General features: G+C 42.5%; 1 protein-coding gene across 1 annotated transcript in view; it reads left to right on the top strand.

Moving 5' to 3' along the window:
- The window catches only part of HSPA12A (heat shock protein family A (Hsp70) member 12A), a 420,841-nt gene that overhangs the window by 247,406 nt on the left and 156,299 nt on the right, over positions 1-17,136 (top strand). The window contains exon 5 of the mRNA XM_086922909.1: positions 11,172-11,276. Coding sequence (XP_086779035.1) covers positions 11,172-11,276 — 105 coding nt within the window. The remainder of the gene's footprint in view (positions 1-11,171; positions 11,277-17,136) is intronic.

The raw sequence follows: 17,136 nt of genomic DNA, 5'->3' as shown, positions 1-17,136 counted from the left end.
CCTCTACCCCAAGCAAACAGTGACTCGCTGTCACTGCCCCCCGACCACTTAACACCTGTCGGGGGGAGACTACAACAGTTCCTGCCCGTCTGGTTCAACATCACCACAGACAGGTGGGTGCGACAACTTGTTCAGTACGGTTATTGTCTAGAGTTAAAATCCACTCCACCCAACATTCCACCAAGGCAAAGTCTATGTCCGCAGAGCACTTGCACTTATTGCAGCAGGAAGTGGTGGTGATGCTGCAAAAAGGAGCAATCGAGCTCGTACCAGTGGGGGAGGAAGGCACAGGGGTATATTCCCTGTACTTCCTTATTCCAAAGAAGGACGGTTCTCTCAGACCAATTCTGGATCTCCGTCCCCTCAATCTGTATATACTGTCAGAACATTTCCACATGCTTACACTGCAACAGATTCTTCCCTTGTTAAACCAAGGGGACTTCTTAGCAACCTTAGACCTCAAGGATGCTTATTTCCACATTCCACTTCACCCGTCCCACAGAAAATACCTCAGATTCACAATCCAAGGCAGGCATTATCAGTTCAAGGTCCTACCCTTCGGAGTCACCACGGCCCCAAGGGTGTTTACCAAGTGCCTGGCGACAGTGGCAGCGCACCTCAGGAGGCAGAACATCCATGTCCACCCCTACCTGGACGACTGGCTCGTTCAAGCCAAGTCGGAACAGCAGTGCGCCGCAGACATGTCAACCACCATTCACCTCCTTCACGACTTGGGTTTCTCGTTGAATTACCCAAAGTCGCATCTTCAGCCGGCACATGTCCGGCAGTTTCTAGGTGCGACAATCAATACCCTGACGGCCACAGCTCAACCAAACCAAGTCAGGATAGAGGGCATGCAATCTCTAATCCGAAAGTTCAGACCACAACACTCACTTCCAGCGAGAGTGTTCATGCAGTTGATAGGCATGATGGCCTCCTGCATCTTCATAGTCCCTCACGCACGGTTGCATATGCGCCCGCTCCAGGAGTGCTTAGCGAATCAGTGGACACAGGCTCAGGGACAATTAACAGACCTAGTGTTGGTTACCAGTCGGGCATACGACTCTCTGCATTGGTGGACTCCACACAACCTTTGCAAGGGCCGACTGTTCCAGGAGCCAGTGCCACAGATTGTCCTAACAACGGACGCATCTCTCCAGGGATGGGGAGCTCATCTGCTCAATTTCACAGTGCAGGGACTATGGACAACGCAGCAACAGAAGATGCACATCAACTATCTAGAACTGATGGCGATCTTCATGGCGCTCAAGTCCTTCATTGTACATCTGTGCAACAAAGTGGTGTTAGTCCGGACGGACAACATGACCGCGATGTACTACATCCAAAAGCAGGGGGGCACCCACTCACCGCAGCTGTCTCATCTGGCTCAGAGCATGTGGAAGTGGGCCATTCAGAGGAACATCTTCCTCATGGCGGAGCACCTCCCAGGGAAGGACAATCAGATGGCGGATCTGCTCAGCAGATACAGCCATCAAATGCACGAGTGGGAGATACATCCATCAGTACTCCAGCCGTACTTCCAAAGGTGGGGTCATCCAGAGATAGACCTGTTCGCCACAAGGGAGAACGCAAAATGCCAAAGCTTCGCCGCCAGGTTCCCACACCCGCAATCGCAGGGCAATGCGATATGGATGAACTGGTCAGGCAAATTTGCGTACGCTTTTCCGCCGACACCTCTGATACCACTGGTGGTGAAAAAACTAAGGCAGCACTCGATGACACTCATCCTAGTTGCTCCAACGTGGGCGCGCCAGGCCTGGTACACCACGTTCCTCGAACTCTCAGTGGTTCCGCATCAAAGACTGCGCCTCACGCCCAGGCTTTTGACGCAGAACCATGGAGAAATTCAGCATCCAGATCCGCAACAGCTCAACCTGGCGATCTGGCTCCTGAAGTCTTAGAGTTTGGGTACCTCAACCTACCTCCTGAATGCATGGACATCATCAAGGAGGCAAGGAAACCAACAACCAGAGCATGCTATGCGGCAAAATGGAAGCGTTTTGTCATTTACTGCACCACCAATGACATCAACCCGCTAGATGCATCTATCCCTAACATCATTTGCTACCTGCTGCACCTTTACAAGTGCAAGCTAGCGTTCACTTCGATTCGGATACATCTATCCGCCATCGCAGCTTACCTTCAAAATAGGCAGCATCTCTCTCTCTTCAGAGTGCCTGCCATTAAAGCTTTCCTTGAAGGTCTGAAACGAGTCATTCCCCCAAGAACACCGCCAGCTCCGGTGTGGAACCTCAATGTAGTCCTTACCAGACTGATGGGACCACCATTTGAGCCACTACACTCGTGTGAACTACAATTCCTAACGTGGAAAGTAGCTTTCCTGATTGCTATTACGTCACTGAGGCGTGTCAGTGAGCTACAAGCGCTCACAATACAAGAGCCATTTATTCAAATTCATCCAAATAGGGTAGTGCTACGTACTAACCCCAAATTCCTTCCAAAGGTGGTGTCACAGTTTCATCTCAACCAAACTATAGACTTGCCGGCATTCTTCCAAAACCCGCAAACGGTAGCGGAAAGAATGCTCCATACGTTAGACGTACGGAGGGCGTTGATGTACTACATAGATAGGACACAACACTTTAGGAAAACAAAACAGCTTTTTGTTGCCTTCTCACCACAACACAAAGGCAACCCGATTTCCAAAGCAGGAATAGCCAGATGGATTGTTAAGTGCATCCAAATCTGTTATCACAAAGCCAAGCGCACTTTAACAATACCCCCAAGGGCGCACTCCACACGCAAATTGGGGGCATCCATGGCTTTCCTAGGGAACATTCCTTTAGAGGACATTTGCAGAGCAGCTACGTGGATTACACCACATACCTTTACAAAACACTACTGTGTTGACGTGCATTCCAAGCAGCAAGCTGCTGTAGGACAGGCTGTTCTCAAAACACTTTTTCAGGTTTCTGCAGCTGGCACGGGCAACCGCCGCTGATGGAGGGACTGCTATATATTCTATGCTAAGATATGAATTTAGCAGCCCACATGCCTCGAACTGAATATGCTACTTACCAGTATGCATCTGTTCTTGGCATGTAGGGCTGCTAACATTCATATTGCCCACCCTCCTCCCCGGTGCCTGTCGCAGCTGCAGATATACTATTGTATTCAGTCATTAGCATGGACATCATTTACACTTTACACTCCATCTTCTGCCACAATGGCGAAAAACAATCTGGGGATGGAGCCGATGCCCATGCGCACTGTAGTCCAGGGGAGGAGCCACCTATCTCAGGACACTTCGAAGACTCTTCCAGGACAACAATGTGCGATCATCCGGACCCAACACTAGGCGGCGATCTAATGCTAAGATATGAATGTTAGCAGCCCTACATGCCAAGAACAGATGCATACTGGTAAGTAGCATATTCATTATTATTCATGGCATCAGCACCTTTCTCATATGATTTCCATGGATTTGTGGTTGAGCCACCGGAATGTGTGGGAAAAACTATTGTACTAGTTCTAATGGATAATTAACCTTGGACAGGGCATTCTATACTACTTTAATTGGTACCAACAGCTCAGGAGTTGGTTTAAATTAAAACCCAATGTTGTTGGCTTTTTTGGCGTACTTTGTGTATGTCACTGATGAAGGCTCTCACTTTACCTCACGTTTATGGAAACTCTTTGTAAAATCTTGGATCTCAAAGCTCAGTAATCAACACATTATCATCCTCAGACGAATGCCTATGTTCATCATTTAAATCAAGAAATGGACAAATTCTCTGTTCTTTTACTGTGAGATAGGAGTTAGGATTCAAGAGAACTTTGTTAGTGGTAGAACAATTCAGAACAGCATCCACTAGTATTCCACCTTTTCCCTTTTTTCTCTACCTGATGATACCATCTAAATAATCTACACATGGATATCATTAAATCGACCCCTCTACCTTCTGAACAAGAACATCATGATCATTTATGAATTGTAGCGCAGGAAGGCCATACATATCTTCAGAAAGACTATATAAGATGTAGAGTATGCTGATTGTAAAAAAACAAAAAAACAAGAATCTTCATATATAGTAAGGATAAGGTTTGGCTGTCCACTAAGTATTTTTAAATTAAAGGGCATGTCAATCAAAAAACAAATTAAAATGGCACCTAAGATTATTGAACCATTTATCATTGAAAATAAAATTAGTTCTGTAAACATGAAGGTAAATCTCCCTTCAAAATAAAAAATACTCCAGCACTTCATGTTTATCTCTTACAGCTGTAAGACTTTCAAACACATCATACACCACTATCCTGTCATCGTACATGGGGAACTTGAATACAAAATCAATCATATTTTAGATTTTAAGCGAGTTCATGGAATGGTGGATTATATGATATCTGATGGTTAACTTGAATACAAAATCAATCATATTTTAGATTTTAAGCGAGTTCATGGAATGGTGGATTATATGATATCTGATGGTTAACTTGAATATAAAATCAATCATATATTAGATTTTAAGCGAGTTCATGGAATTATGGATTATATGATATCTGATGGTTAACTTGAATGCTAGATCAATCATATATTAGATTATACACAAAATCATGGAATGTTGGATTATATGATAGATTTGAAGAGATAGGACTAGGAGAAAAGATTCTTGGAGCGTTCAAAGAATATACATACTTTTAAATTTCATGATTTTCACCCTAGAAGCCGGGGAGATGGTCTTCAAGAAATTAGATAATGTCAGAGAACTACTTGGGCAAAAACAAGTGGGACAGACCATTGTCATATATACAGTACATATTTCTTTAATGCCAGTCAGGACTGGGAACTAGACTGCTGCAACAGAGGCATGTCTTGCTCGCTCTTTACAGCTCTTGGGGCTCTCAAAGTTTTGCAAGAACCACAGCTCTGAGCTCTTTTGAGAACATTGTTTTCTTATGTTAACAGATTTATATAGTGCAACAACTCTCTTCCAAAGGAGAATCCCTGCGCTAACGCTTTTACTGTAGAGGAAGTTGAAAAACTAGTAAAAATAAGGAGATCTTAAGATAAACACATGTTTGAGTTTCTTTAAAATTAGAAATATGAAAAGCATTCTGGGTTGTTAGAATCTGACTGGGTAATGCCAGGGCTGTGTTTGAGGCTCTAATGCATCTCCCTGAATGATCGAAACGGATTCTAGATTGGAGATAGGTGGGACCTACCCTGTACAATGCTCTATGGGCATGGCAGAGAAGTTTAAAAATACAGCCTTTCCTGATGGGGAGCCAGTGTAAGGATCTTAGCATGGGTTCTGAAGGAGAGACATAAGGAAAACTGCGTACTAGGCGGCTGCGGTATTATGGATCAGCTGTAATCTAGACAAATGCACCTCATTGGTGGCAACCAGGAAGGCATTGCCATATTCTAACCAACTAGTCACAAGGGATGTAGCTAAGGGATCGTTTTCCTAAGAAGGAGGAAAATACCAGGGCAATTCCACAAATTGCTTTATCATGGTGGGCCATCAAAAGCTTGTTATCTGTTAGAATGCCGAGGTTTTTTACTACATATTTTGGGTCTTGGGGGGAGGGAAGGGTGCCCAGCTTGCAAGGCCACCACTCTTCAGACCAGTATTTCTTGACTTTACCAAGAAGTAGGATTTCTGTCTCCCCTCCATTCAGCTATAGACAATTCTGCTTCATCCAAGAAGCAACTTTCCGCATGCAATTAAAAAACCCGAATTTCGTTGCCTTCAGATAATGACCAAATGGGATTATTAATAGTGTCATCTGCATATGCAGAATCTCAGTTCTAAAAGGTTCCTCAATCTTGGCCAAATGCGCCACATATATATTGAAAAAGCATGAGTCTTAGCGCAGAACCTTGCAGGATCCCACAGTTGTTAGTGGTAGTTCTTGATTTAAGAGGAAGGATGGAAACCAATTGGGTTCTCTCCATTTGAAAGCCCAACAGCCAGGCCAATGCCTTTCATTGCTCTCCAAAATCATACAGCCTCTGAATGAGGATCACATGAGATACCCAAAAGATGCTGAAAGATCCATCAGAATTAGCATAGCCAGCCTGCCCATATCCAAACTGATTCTAATCGTGTCAGTGGCAACCGGCAGGGTTGTTTCTATACTATGAGCTGCTTCAAACACAAACTGGAAGGGGTCCAGGGTCTGATTGTTCACTAAATATTGTGAGAGGTAACTGTCAATCCATTTATCCATGGTTTTACTAGGAAACAGGATTAGCAAAATCGGGAAGAAATTGGCAAAAATAGTTTGATCTGCTGTGGGTTTCTTTAGAATAGTAGATACTGATGCCAACCTCCAAGTTTTCTGTACCTTAGCCATTTCCAGAGAAAAATTAAACAAATCTGTGAGATGTGACTTAAATAGCGGTGGCAAAGCAACAAAGATATGTGCTGGGCAAGGATCTTCCAGTGACCCTGATTTAATATTGCATAGTATCTCTTGTTCATTCTCCAGGGTAACTGGGTTAAACCGTTAAACCTGTCCAGTTGACCTGTCAGCTGCACATTGGGGGAGTATATCAAGGGCCTGCCCCGTCTTGGGAGGAGTCACTTTGAGGGTCAAAATCATTTTATAACGTATTAATGTTCTCACAGAAATAGGTGACGAGTTGCATAAGTCCTGTGAGGCAAAAATTGGCTTTGTAAATTCATTCAGCTTCTTGAAAATCTCTTTGGCAGAGTTGCCAGACTTTTCAATACTAATTGTCAAACCATTCCTGTGTGTTTCTCTCAGATGTCAAGGATAAATTGTGAGAGCTGACTTGCAATCACCTCTGTCCTGAGGAGTTTTTTACCTGCACCAATGCCCTTTCAGGTTTCTTACAATTTTGTTTTTCTAGTTTGAACTCCTCATTGCACCATACCACTAGTGTTTTCTCCCTCCTATTCATAATTCACCTAAAGTGGGCCACCGTGTATATGGCCTTGATAAGGGCTTCTTGAAAGTACATATTAGCCCTATCAATATCAGAGGTTTTCTTCAATCCGGGGAATTGGAGATAGTTCTCTATATTAGTCTGATTCATTATTTTCCAAGAGCGTGTCAGTCATAATGACTCTTATGCTGGGATCTGGGGTGGGAGTCAGAGGCACTTTGATTCCAATTAGATAATGGTTTGTCCAAGTATGGGGTTCGGGTTGACTAACTGTATGCTAGGTAGATATACTTAATAGTAAAACAAGTGTATGACCGGCTACATGCGTCAGGCCTTCTACTAATTGTGTCAGTCTTGCCCTCTTCAGGTCAGACAACAGTAAATTAACTTAAATTGTCTGTTATGTTTCCCCCATGAAAGTTAAGGTCTCCCAGGAACAAGAAGTTATCAGACTCTAAAAATGAGGGGATCGTAGGTCTAACAGGAGACTGAAATATTTCTTGGAGTCTGGGGGACGACAGACTAAGGCTTCCTTCCATACGTTTTTATGGGAACAATCCAGTTTGAAACTACCATCTCTAGTACATTAGAGAGACAAGTGCGAATAACGGATACCATCATGTTTTTAGAGAATGCAATCACCACGACCCCACCTACTTTATCGCTTTCAAGCCTCCATAGCAAACAGCTACCCGGAAAAGGGATAGCTATTTCCGGCACCCGTCCATGTGATTTAGCCAAGTCTCAGTAATGAAACCAACATCAGGGGAATCGGTATCTAAAAGATCTCAGAGCTCAGTAACCTGTTTGAGAATAGACCTGGTGTTGCAGTAACTGCTGATAGTTGTCAATTGATGCTTAAGCTCAAATTCTGGTTACTACCTTTTTTTGTCTATTCACAGTATTTGATGGACTCCACATTCTCTGTTGAGCTTAATGTCTCTATTGTCAATTGTAACTTCCCTAGGTAAGAATTTACAACCTTTCAGGAGAAGAGGACAGATGGCTTGTCCAGAGTGTGCTTGAAACACCAGGTAGTTATGTAGTTATTGTAGGCTTCTCTCTCTCTGAAGGAATGTAGTTCTTTCCCCGTGTATCTTAATCTTACCTCATCTGGAGCAGGCGAAAGAAGGGTTCTGGTGACCTACAACAGTCGGGCATAGATAGACTTGCCTTTGGCACACCTTTGGTGCACCATGGCGCAGAAGGGCTGCCTGCTTCTTTAAATATGGTGCCCCTGAGAGCATTACAGTCATTAGAGCATACGTCTCACCAAAATTGTATCCACAAGTGTCCCAGAGTAACAGTTGTTTCTGATGCCACATTTTCTCTCCACCAAAAGGTGCAAACCGTGGCAGATCAAAGAGCTCAAAGTGCAAATGCATTATGTTTAACAAATAGTTCCCATCTGAACTCTGCAATTTATTGATTTACAGCCTAAAATGCATCTAACTATTATGCCCAAAGAGTTGGTAGACAAGTAAACACTGCTGTGGAAGGCAAGAAAGAGAAAGTACAGGTCTTACTACACATCAACGTCACACTACAAAATCTTGGCAGCCATTTTGATACCTCATTGTGTAACTAATTATTCACTTCACTATGCAATCAGAACTCTGAGACTTTGGGTGTTAATTCGGATTTATATTAGGTGTGTACCTAAATTGTATCTAGAGGAGTATTCCTACAGGTACCATTTTGGCTGAGTGTTTCTCCATCTTAGCAGTATCATTTCATTTCGCATCCATCAATTTCCTTGGTTGTTTAAGCTTTCGGAGGAATCCTAGTGAGATTCCTCTCCTGACAAGAAGAAGAAGATAATAGAAGAACATTTCTTAAGTGTAATTGCACAGCAACTGAATTCACGGAAAGATAAGTTATCGACATATTTTTGCCTGATAAAAATCATAAGTGGATTAGGAGCTGGTGGCAATCCTCAAGGGTAAGAAAACATGCTATCAACTCAGCTGATAAGCGTAAGACATCTGTAACACTGTGTTGATGTGGAGAAGTTCCGGGAATGCATTAGCCGAACATGAGACCTGTAACACCTGGCAAGTCTGTGTTGTACATGCACATGTAGCTCATATTTTCTCTAACTTGAATTTTTTCTTACATATGCAGTTATATAGGCTTATGTGTCTTACTTATGTGCACAAGAAAGTAGTTTGTGATTGTAAAATCCAGATCCTGATTCACATAATTAGAATTTGTGGAATGTTACAATTAGAGCAAGCACTTATGATGATGAAAATTTGCAAGTGCGGCAAATTGTGCCCCATCCTGACTTTGTACGATACTCATATTGCTTCCGGGTGGAATATTTTGTAAATGTTTGTGAGAACCCTCAAATGCCTTGCTTTAGGGTTATTCACATACCTCTTGCAGTAGGTCTCCCACACTGGAAACATACTTCAATGTACCCCTATGTAATGCAGCAGAAAATGTTTTTCCAAGTTCAGAAATGGAATACAACACCCCCTATTTATTGAGGAGTTGGGGGAATGGCCACTCCGTGAGAGACAAAGGTTTATTATGAAAATGGCCAGATGTCAGTAAATGACCATAATGTACTCCTGACGAATTTTCACCTAGCATTAAGTTTCGTGAATTGGAATTCACCTAGAAAATTGCAAGTAAATATTTCAAAGTGTGGGAGACAGTTCCGGAACTTTTGTATGCAATACTTTCTTCAAATATGCAGTTGCTTACTACTTACATTGATGCATGTGAAAATAGAAATTCACACACTCTTTTCTCGGTGTATTCTTGAGAAACTGTGACTAAAAAGGGTGTGCTCTGAAACCTTTGGGAATCCCATAAAACAAAATGTATTTCAAGCATAAGATGAAAACTATGGGTATAGACTTCAGACTTTTGTTGTGGCTCAGATCCTCCAATTGCATATCTTCTCCTGGTAACAAAGCCCAAACAGTTAATTTTAGGTCTCGCCTACTCTACGCATGTGCTGTGCTGCGAAACACAGTGTTTACAATCCAATGGGCTAACAACCCACCCACAGAATGCCATTAGTTGTTTTCGTTGTCACTCATTTAAAATGATGGGATTGCTTAGCTCCCTTAGGCTTCCCTTCCTTCCTTGAGTTAGTTCCTCCATGGAGGATGGATTAAATACATGTGGTCTTTCTTGTCTTTGTCCTCCTGATCTTTCTACATCACACTATTGTTTTTATTTTATAAGCATTTCAGTATTATTCCTGGACATGCAATGTGCTTTCCTAATTTTAACACCGGTATATGGCTTGATTTCACCCTATCTGCTGTCACTATTGACGGTTTAGTTACTTACACCCTCAACTGTGCTCCTCTAGGCCAATCTATTCTATGCTGGTAAAGTCCACTCCACTCCACTCTACGCCACTCCTCTCTACTCTGCGTCACGCAGTGCCACTCCTCTCTATGCCACTCCATTCTGATCTACACCACTCCACTCTACTTTACGCCACTCTGACACTCCACTGTATGCCTCTTCAGTTTATGCCAATCCACCCCACTCTCCCCAGTGCCACTCTACAACACTCTACATCCCTGTTCTGTTCGCTGCTCTACTCTTTGCCACTTCACACATTGCTACTCTGCAGAACTTTGTGCCATTCCACTTGAAACCACGTTCCTCAACGCTACTCTTTGCCATTCTGCTCTACTCTCCACCACTCTGCTCCACTCTGCCATTCCACTCTGTGCTACTGCACTTTATACCACTCAACTTTATGCCACTCCATGCCACTCTACTCAAGGCCACTCCACTGGATTTTACACTACTCTACGCCACTCCACTCCACTCTATTCTACATCACTTTCCTCTACATCACTATCCTCTATTCCACACTACGCCATGCTCCACCACTAACTTTTAGCCATGCTTTACAGCAGTCACACTGCTGTATAACATGACTAAAATACATTGACAAAGTCAATAGCTCTCACATAGGCGAGATCCGTTGGTTTTGCCAATTCTTGTTTCTATTTTCTAATGATGCCAGGCCTTAAGAAGAGATTGAGTATAGATACATTCAAAAGGTGGGCATGCAACTACAAATACATCTCTAGCTGGCATTGTCAGGAAGGGCTCATATGTAGACACTGTATTAAGTCACAACATGAATTTAGTTACTATTTCAACTTAAAATGAGTTACTTCTTCTGTGATGCTATATCACCAGCATAAAAGAGACAACTGTCTTCCCTTTAACTTGAATTGATTCAACATTTTCTTTTCGCGTATAATAACTTTGTCTTTTGGTTGGTTTTTAGAACCTCAACATGGAGACTGATCTCATCGCTGCAAACGGCAAGAAGGTGAAAGCGCTGGAGATATTTGCCTATGCCCTGCAATTCTTTAAGGAACAAGCAATGAAGGTATGAATGAAGTAATTGACAGGGCAAATGATTGGACTCCAAAAATTACACTTTTCATGTTATAGTTGTGGTCTACCACTCAATACAAGGGTCTTAGATGTGTGTAGTAGGGACAGAGGACCTCTTGGTGCAGAAGTAGTAGTCTTTAAGTTCAGTGTATGTTCGCCAATTAAAGACAAACAGCATTGCACTATTACTAGTTAGAATGATATAGTCACCTAGCTGTGTTAAAAATATTACATACCCCGACCTTTAAAATAATTTTTCAACAGAGAAATGTGGAATTAGTTCCCAAGAGGATAATCTTACAATGATCTTCAGTGGCATTGAATCCTGGTAATGGAGAGGATTTTCATTTGCTCCATGGCCTTCTTAAACCCAGTGGGTTTACCATTTATGTTGAGAATCTCATGCCATTTTTCCCGATCCCCTCTACTATCGGTCACCTCTTTGGATTGACATCTTTTTGGGTGTAGCAGATAATGTCGCATACAGGCAAGGCTTAAGCCCTTCCCAATAGCACACTAAAAGCTTGCCTCAAGTGAAACTAGACCTTGAAAGTTGCTGTACCAGTGGCTTTGAGACTCAATAGGGATCACATCTTGGTTTTGCACAGGTGTGTGGTTTCCTTTTTATCCACCATTGTCCAATGAAGCAGAATGAGAACTTTTTTTTCCCTTTCAGTGTTTTTGGGTGCGTATATTCCATTTGTCCTGATTTTTTTAGTCTTTCTGTTTTTGAGTATACTTCTTTTGTTATCTTCTGTTACCTAGAGATTTCATTTGGTATTTAATTGATATACCAAGGATGCTGTAGCACAAACAATTTCAGGTGTACATTTCTATTGTATTTATGAATGAGGTCAAATGTTACTGCCAAAGGTACGCTTTTGGGACAAAACCGAGAAATGCCATGCTCTGAATGGGAAATGCAAGCACATTGTTACCTCTTTTAGCCTAAACCTCCTCAGTAGCCCTTAGCAGTAAGTATTGTAGTTATCAGACCTACATCCTATAAAGATTAAACAAAGATCACTTAATCGGCATCAAGCCCAATACACACCAACAAAAACAAATTGATAAAAAAACGGACGTCCACATTTCTTCAGTTCAAGATTTAGAGAAGAGGGATCTAGCACATGTGATGTAGAAAGAAATCATAATGTTTGGTCTGAAACGTTTGAGTCACCATGGATCTAGTAAATGAAGTGCAGGATTGTAGATCACGAGGAGGTATAGATCAACTCCAGTCAATGTACGTGTGTTTATTCCTGGCACTTAAAGGGCACAAGTCTGAAACCTCTTGTTAATCATGGTGGTCCTGCATCTGCAAGTTACACTAAACGTCAGGGCACTTCCAACCTCCCTTTAGAAATTAAGCATTTCACCCACTAGCAACAAGTTAACTTAGATGTCCAAGAGCCTCTGTAAAAGGTTCTGCAGCCAAGCTCCACACCAGGGAACAGTTTTCTCTCCCACAAGAACCAGGCTACTGCCAAAACACATTATTTAAAATTAAATATATGTCAATTGCAAAATGGAGGCATTCTATCCGCACTAACAATTTTTGATTTTGGTGGCAGTAATAAAACTTTCCTGGTAGAATCAACTTTCCTGGTAGAATCAAGCACTCTAAATGGACTGTAAATCTTCAATCTGTTTTTCACACACTCTAAAAGAAGCAAATTAGGGGAAAAAGAGGAGAAGAAAAGAGAGAATGAAAAGAAGAGAAGAGTTGATAATGATCTCAGATTTGTCGAGCAAGAGCCTGTGGCCCTGCCATCCACGTCAGTCCACACCAAGGCACAGCTCTTTCACATAGGCATTATATCTTCCAGTTTTCCTCTTCCCATTGTAGTAACCAAATTGTGGTTACATCTTCCGTCGCTGTATTTCCACTCAACCAGAGGTAATAAACAAAGAACAACCTAAAGTTATTCAGTTTATCCATACCTTCAAGAGAAATTAAGTCTTTTTCATAAATGGTTGAAATGGTTGCCAATATTCTCGAAATTCTGAGAGACATCCACAGACCTGACGTGCCAACGTAATTTGTTTTTTAAACAAATGTTATTGAGCATTTCATAACATCTTACATCTCCTTATATGCAATGGAGTCCTACAAGACCTTCAACAATACAGCGTGTACTGGGTCCTTGGATCTTTAGAGAATCATGGTGCCAGACCAGCAGGTATGCAAGAGAAACCTATTATTCAGCTACTAAAGCATTCTTATAGACTCCAGGACCGGTCTATTTTCCTAGATAGGTATTAGCCCTGCTAGCTCCATCTTTCTATATCATAACCTCCTAGCTATGTAACATCGAACAATTACCCAACTCCCTCACCTCTCCTCTCACTCCCCCTCTGGTGTGCCATCTTCATGATCTAAATAGCCAACCTATTGTGAAACAACGGTGTTCTCCCCAGGAGGGTTGTTTTTCCAGACCTGGGGCAATAAGGTCCTAATGGAAACGGGCCTCAAATTATTTATTTTGGGCAACTTTATGACTCGTAGTGTCTTTGCTGAAACATTGAACAATAGTTGTACCCTCTCAATGGTGTGGCTAGTATCTTACATATTTTATCCACCCCATGACCTCTTCCAATAAAAATTGTCTTCCTTACTGATATCAACAGACGAGAGAAATGCCCTTGAGGCGATCCCAGCTCTCCGAGCCTAGAAGAGTTCCCCATTATCACAGGGGAACAAGTGGGTGTTCTACTGGCTAAGGCTAAATCAGGTTTGGTTTTGGACCCGTTACCACCCATGGCTATGAATGAGCTAGCCCCGGTCTTAGCGGACACCTTGGCAGATATCTGTAATATCTCACTAGCTACGGCCTCCTTTCCACGTAAATGGAAAAACGCTCGTAGTAAGCCCCTGCTGAAAAAAGCTCTAACACACCCTATGAACCTACAGAACTACAGACCTATTTCCTTTCTCCCTTGCTGCTCTAAAATCATGGAGACACTAATTAACCGACATCTTTCCAGCTATTTTGAATCAAACAAGATACAGGACCCATCCCAGTCTGGCTTCCGGGCATCCTATAGCACTAAGGCCGCTTTGCTTGAGGTCACTGATACGCTTAGGATGTCACTGGATAAGGACTCTCCAGTTATGTTAGTACTGCCGGACCTGTCGGCAGCCTTCAACACCATCTCTCATCGTATTCTGTTGAATAGGCTTCGTGAGATTGGTGTCGGAGGCCTGTCCTTTAAATGGATCCAGAGCTATCTCTCCGATAGAACACAATGTGTCCAGTTGGACTCCTATGTGTCGCATACAGCTGCAGTGGATAAGGGGGTACCTCAAGGCTCTATATTGAGTCCCACATTATTCAATTTATATGTTTCCCCCTTGGCCTCAATCATCAGGAACTGTGGGTTTGAATCCATATCCTACGCTGATGATACGCAGCTGATAGTGCATATAGAGAATGATCCCGCTGTAACTAAAGCTAAGTTCATAAACTGTATGGCTAGCATAGCAAACTGGATGAGGGAGGATTTTCTACAACTAAACTCCTCGAAAATGGAGATACTCCTGTTTGGCAAGGCAGAAGAACTGTGGGCTTCTAACTGGTGACCATCAGAACTTGGAGCAGCCCCCTCCCCAAGAGATTGGGTGAAGAACCTAGGGGTCAGAATAGACAATAAGCTTTCAACTGGAGGAACAGGTGGAGACTCTTGCAGGCACCTGTTTCAGGACCATGCGGATGCTTAGAAAGATCTTCCCATGGATCCTGCTTAATGCCAGGAAGACCCTCATTCAGGCACTCCTAATCAGCTGCCTTGATTATGGCAACTCTTTGATGGTAGGAATCAGGGAGTGCCTGTTATCCAAACTACAGGTCGTGCAAAATACAGCAGCCCGTCTTGCCGTCTACAAACCAGCACAAACTCCCTCTCTTCCTCTCCTACGCCAACTACATTGGCTTCCAGTCAGGAAACAAGCCATCTTCAAGCTGTTATGCTTGGTCTTCAGGTCCCTGAATGGAATGGAACCAATAAAATTGAGCAGTATCAGCCTGTACGTTAACTCAGATCTAGTAACCGCAGCCTGCTCTGCAGCCAAAGAATAAGGAAAGTTAAAATGGGTGGTCGTGCTTTTTCCTATCTGCCCCCAAACACTGGAATGACCTTCCCAACCAAATTCGTACATGCCCTAATTTGCCTCAATTTAAAAAAAAATGCTCAAGACCTGGCTATTGTAAGTTTCACTATCCAAGAGGTATTCTATCTCAGGTGCCTAGAGATCCCCTGGGGATGATTTGTGCGCAGTATCAATGAGTTTAAAGTAAATAGTAAAGGTAGTAGCACCCCCTTTGAACACCGTCTGAAAGATAAGGCCCAGATTATTCTCCAGATATTCTCTAAAAATGCCAAGGATTATAATGCCACCTTTGAATAATTCTAAATACATTTCTAAAAATTGGAGAAGGTAACCCTCCACGAAATATTCTTACACTAACTTTAAACCATTCTTCATCTGCTAGGACCCTTCCACTCTTCTAGTCACCCTGCATTTGGGTGGAGCATGTTCTGTCTACCAATAATACACCAATAGAACCCCCCTCCGACGAAAAAAACAATTGTGCTTATAAATTATATTACAACACTCCTCCAAGGGTGTTGCACCCCTCCTCAAATAAGAACTCCAGGAAGAAGTTTCATTTTTAAAGACATTAATACCACCAACCATGATATTGTTTTGCGGCTCCACCTCTCAAAGTCACTTTTGAAACTGTGAAGGAGGGGCATAGTTCTAAATAAACAAATAATTCTTATAAAAGCATCAATGCCAGTTTGGACTTACAAACGTTCATGCTATGTGTCTGAAAAGGTTCAATGCTCCATCCATCATCTTCTTGTGTTTGCTTTGTTTGCCCTAAATTGGCAGGTTATGCTCAGACGTGGGTCCCTTGCTAACTATGCCACAGGATTTACGCTAGCCTGGCTGATAAGGGGCATTACCACAAAACTGGTCTCAGGATGCTTGATTCCGATCCAGGGAAGACCTGGCTTGGCAGTTAGGGCTGGATTGTTCCCATGAGCAACAGGGACAAGACTGATTTGCATATGGCTACGTATGAACTGGGGTGGCGAAGTGAGCTAAAGAACGATGATGAATTCAACCCAGATCTGGGACTCGTTTCAGTGCTCTGTCCATCATCTCCTTGTGTTTGCTCTCTTCTCATAGCACCATATTTACGAGGACAGAGTTGTTACAGACCCAGCATTCTCTTTCATGTTTTGTTGCCAAGCTATCATAATCACTATAGCTGCAATACGGTCTGACCAAGGCACTGCAATGATGTCAGCCTCTGGAACATCTTTAAGACTTTGTCTCTGAATGAAGGAAGAAAATCAGACCAGCTGTGCAAGGCAAATCACTTCTTCTCTGGCTGACATTCCTTTCATACATCTAGAAGACTTCCCCTCTAATAGATTAAAATCCGACTACCATAATTGGCTGTGCTTTCAGTCATCTCTTCCACATTATCACCAAACTGTCTAACACCAGTAGGTCTACTCAAATGGTAACTTACACTTGTGAGTAATTTATATATGTAAATTTACTCTTACAGTTTTGAGTAACGTTACTACTTGTGACTATTCTCAAAATGTGAGTTTAAAGTTGCTCAAAAGGATTGATTTGCATTCTACACCCCCTGAAAAAGAATAAGAAGGCAAAGTTATGAGTGTAAGTTACTACTGCCAGACAAAAAAAAATTGTACGTCCTGCATAGCACATTGTTAGCAACTGATACTGCAACACTCTCCCATAAGAAATGTCAGAAACGGGGGCTTGAAATAAAAAACCTATTGGAAATAATGTTAAATATAATTATTTT

This window comes from Lissotriton vulgaris, chromosome 5 (genome assembly GCF_964263255.1).
Source record: "Lissotriton vulgaris chromosome 5, aLisVul1.2, whole genome shotgun sequence".
Classification (NCBI taxonomy): Eukaryota; Metazoa; Chordata; class Amphibia; order Caudata; family Salamandridae; genus Lissotriton; species Lissotriton vulgaris.
This window is presented reverse-complemented; position numbering and strand designations above follow the sequence as displayed.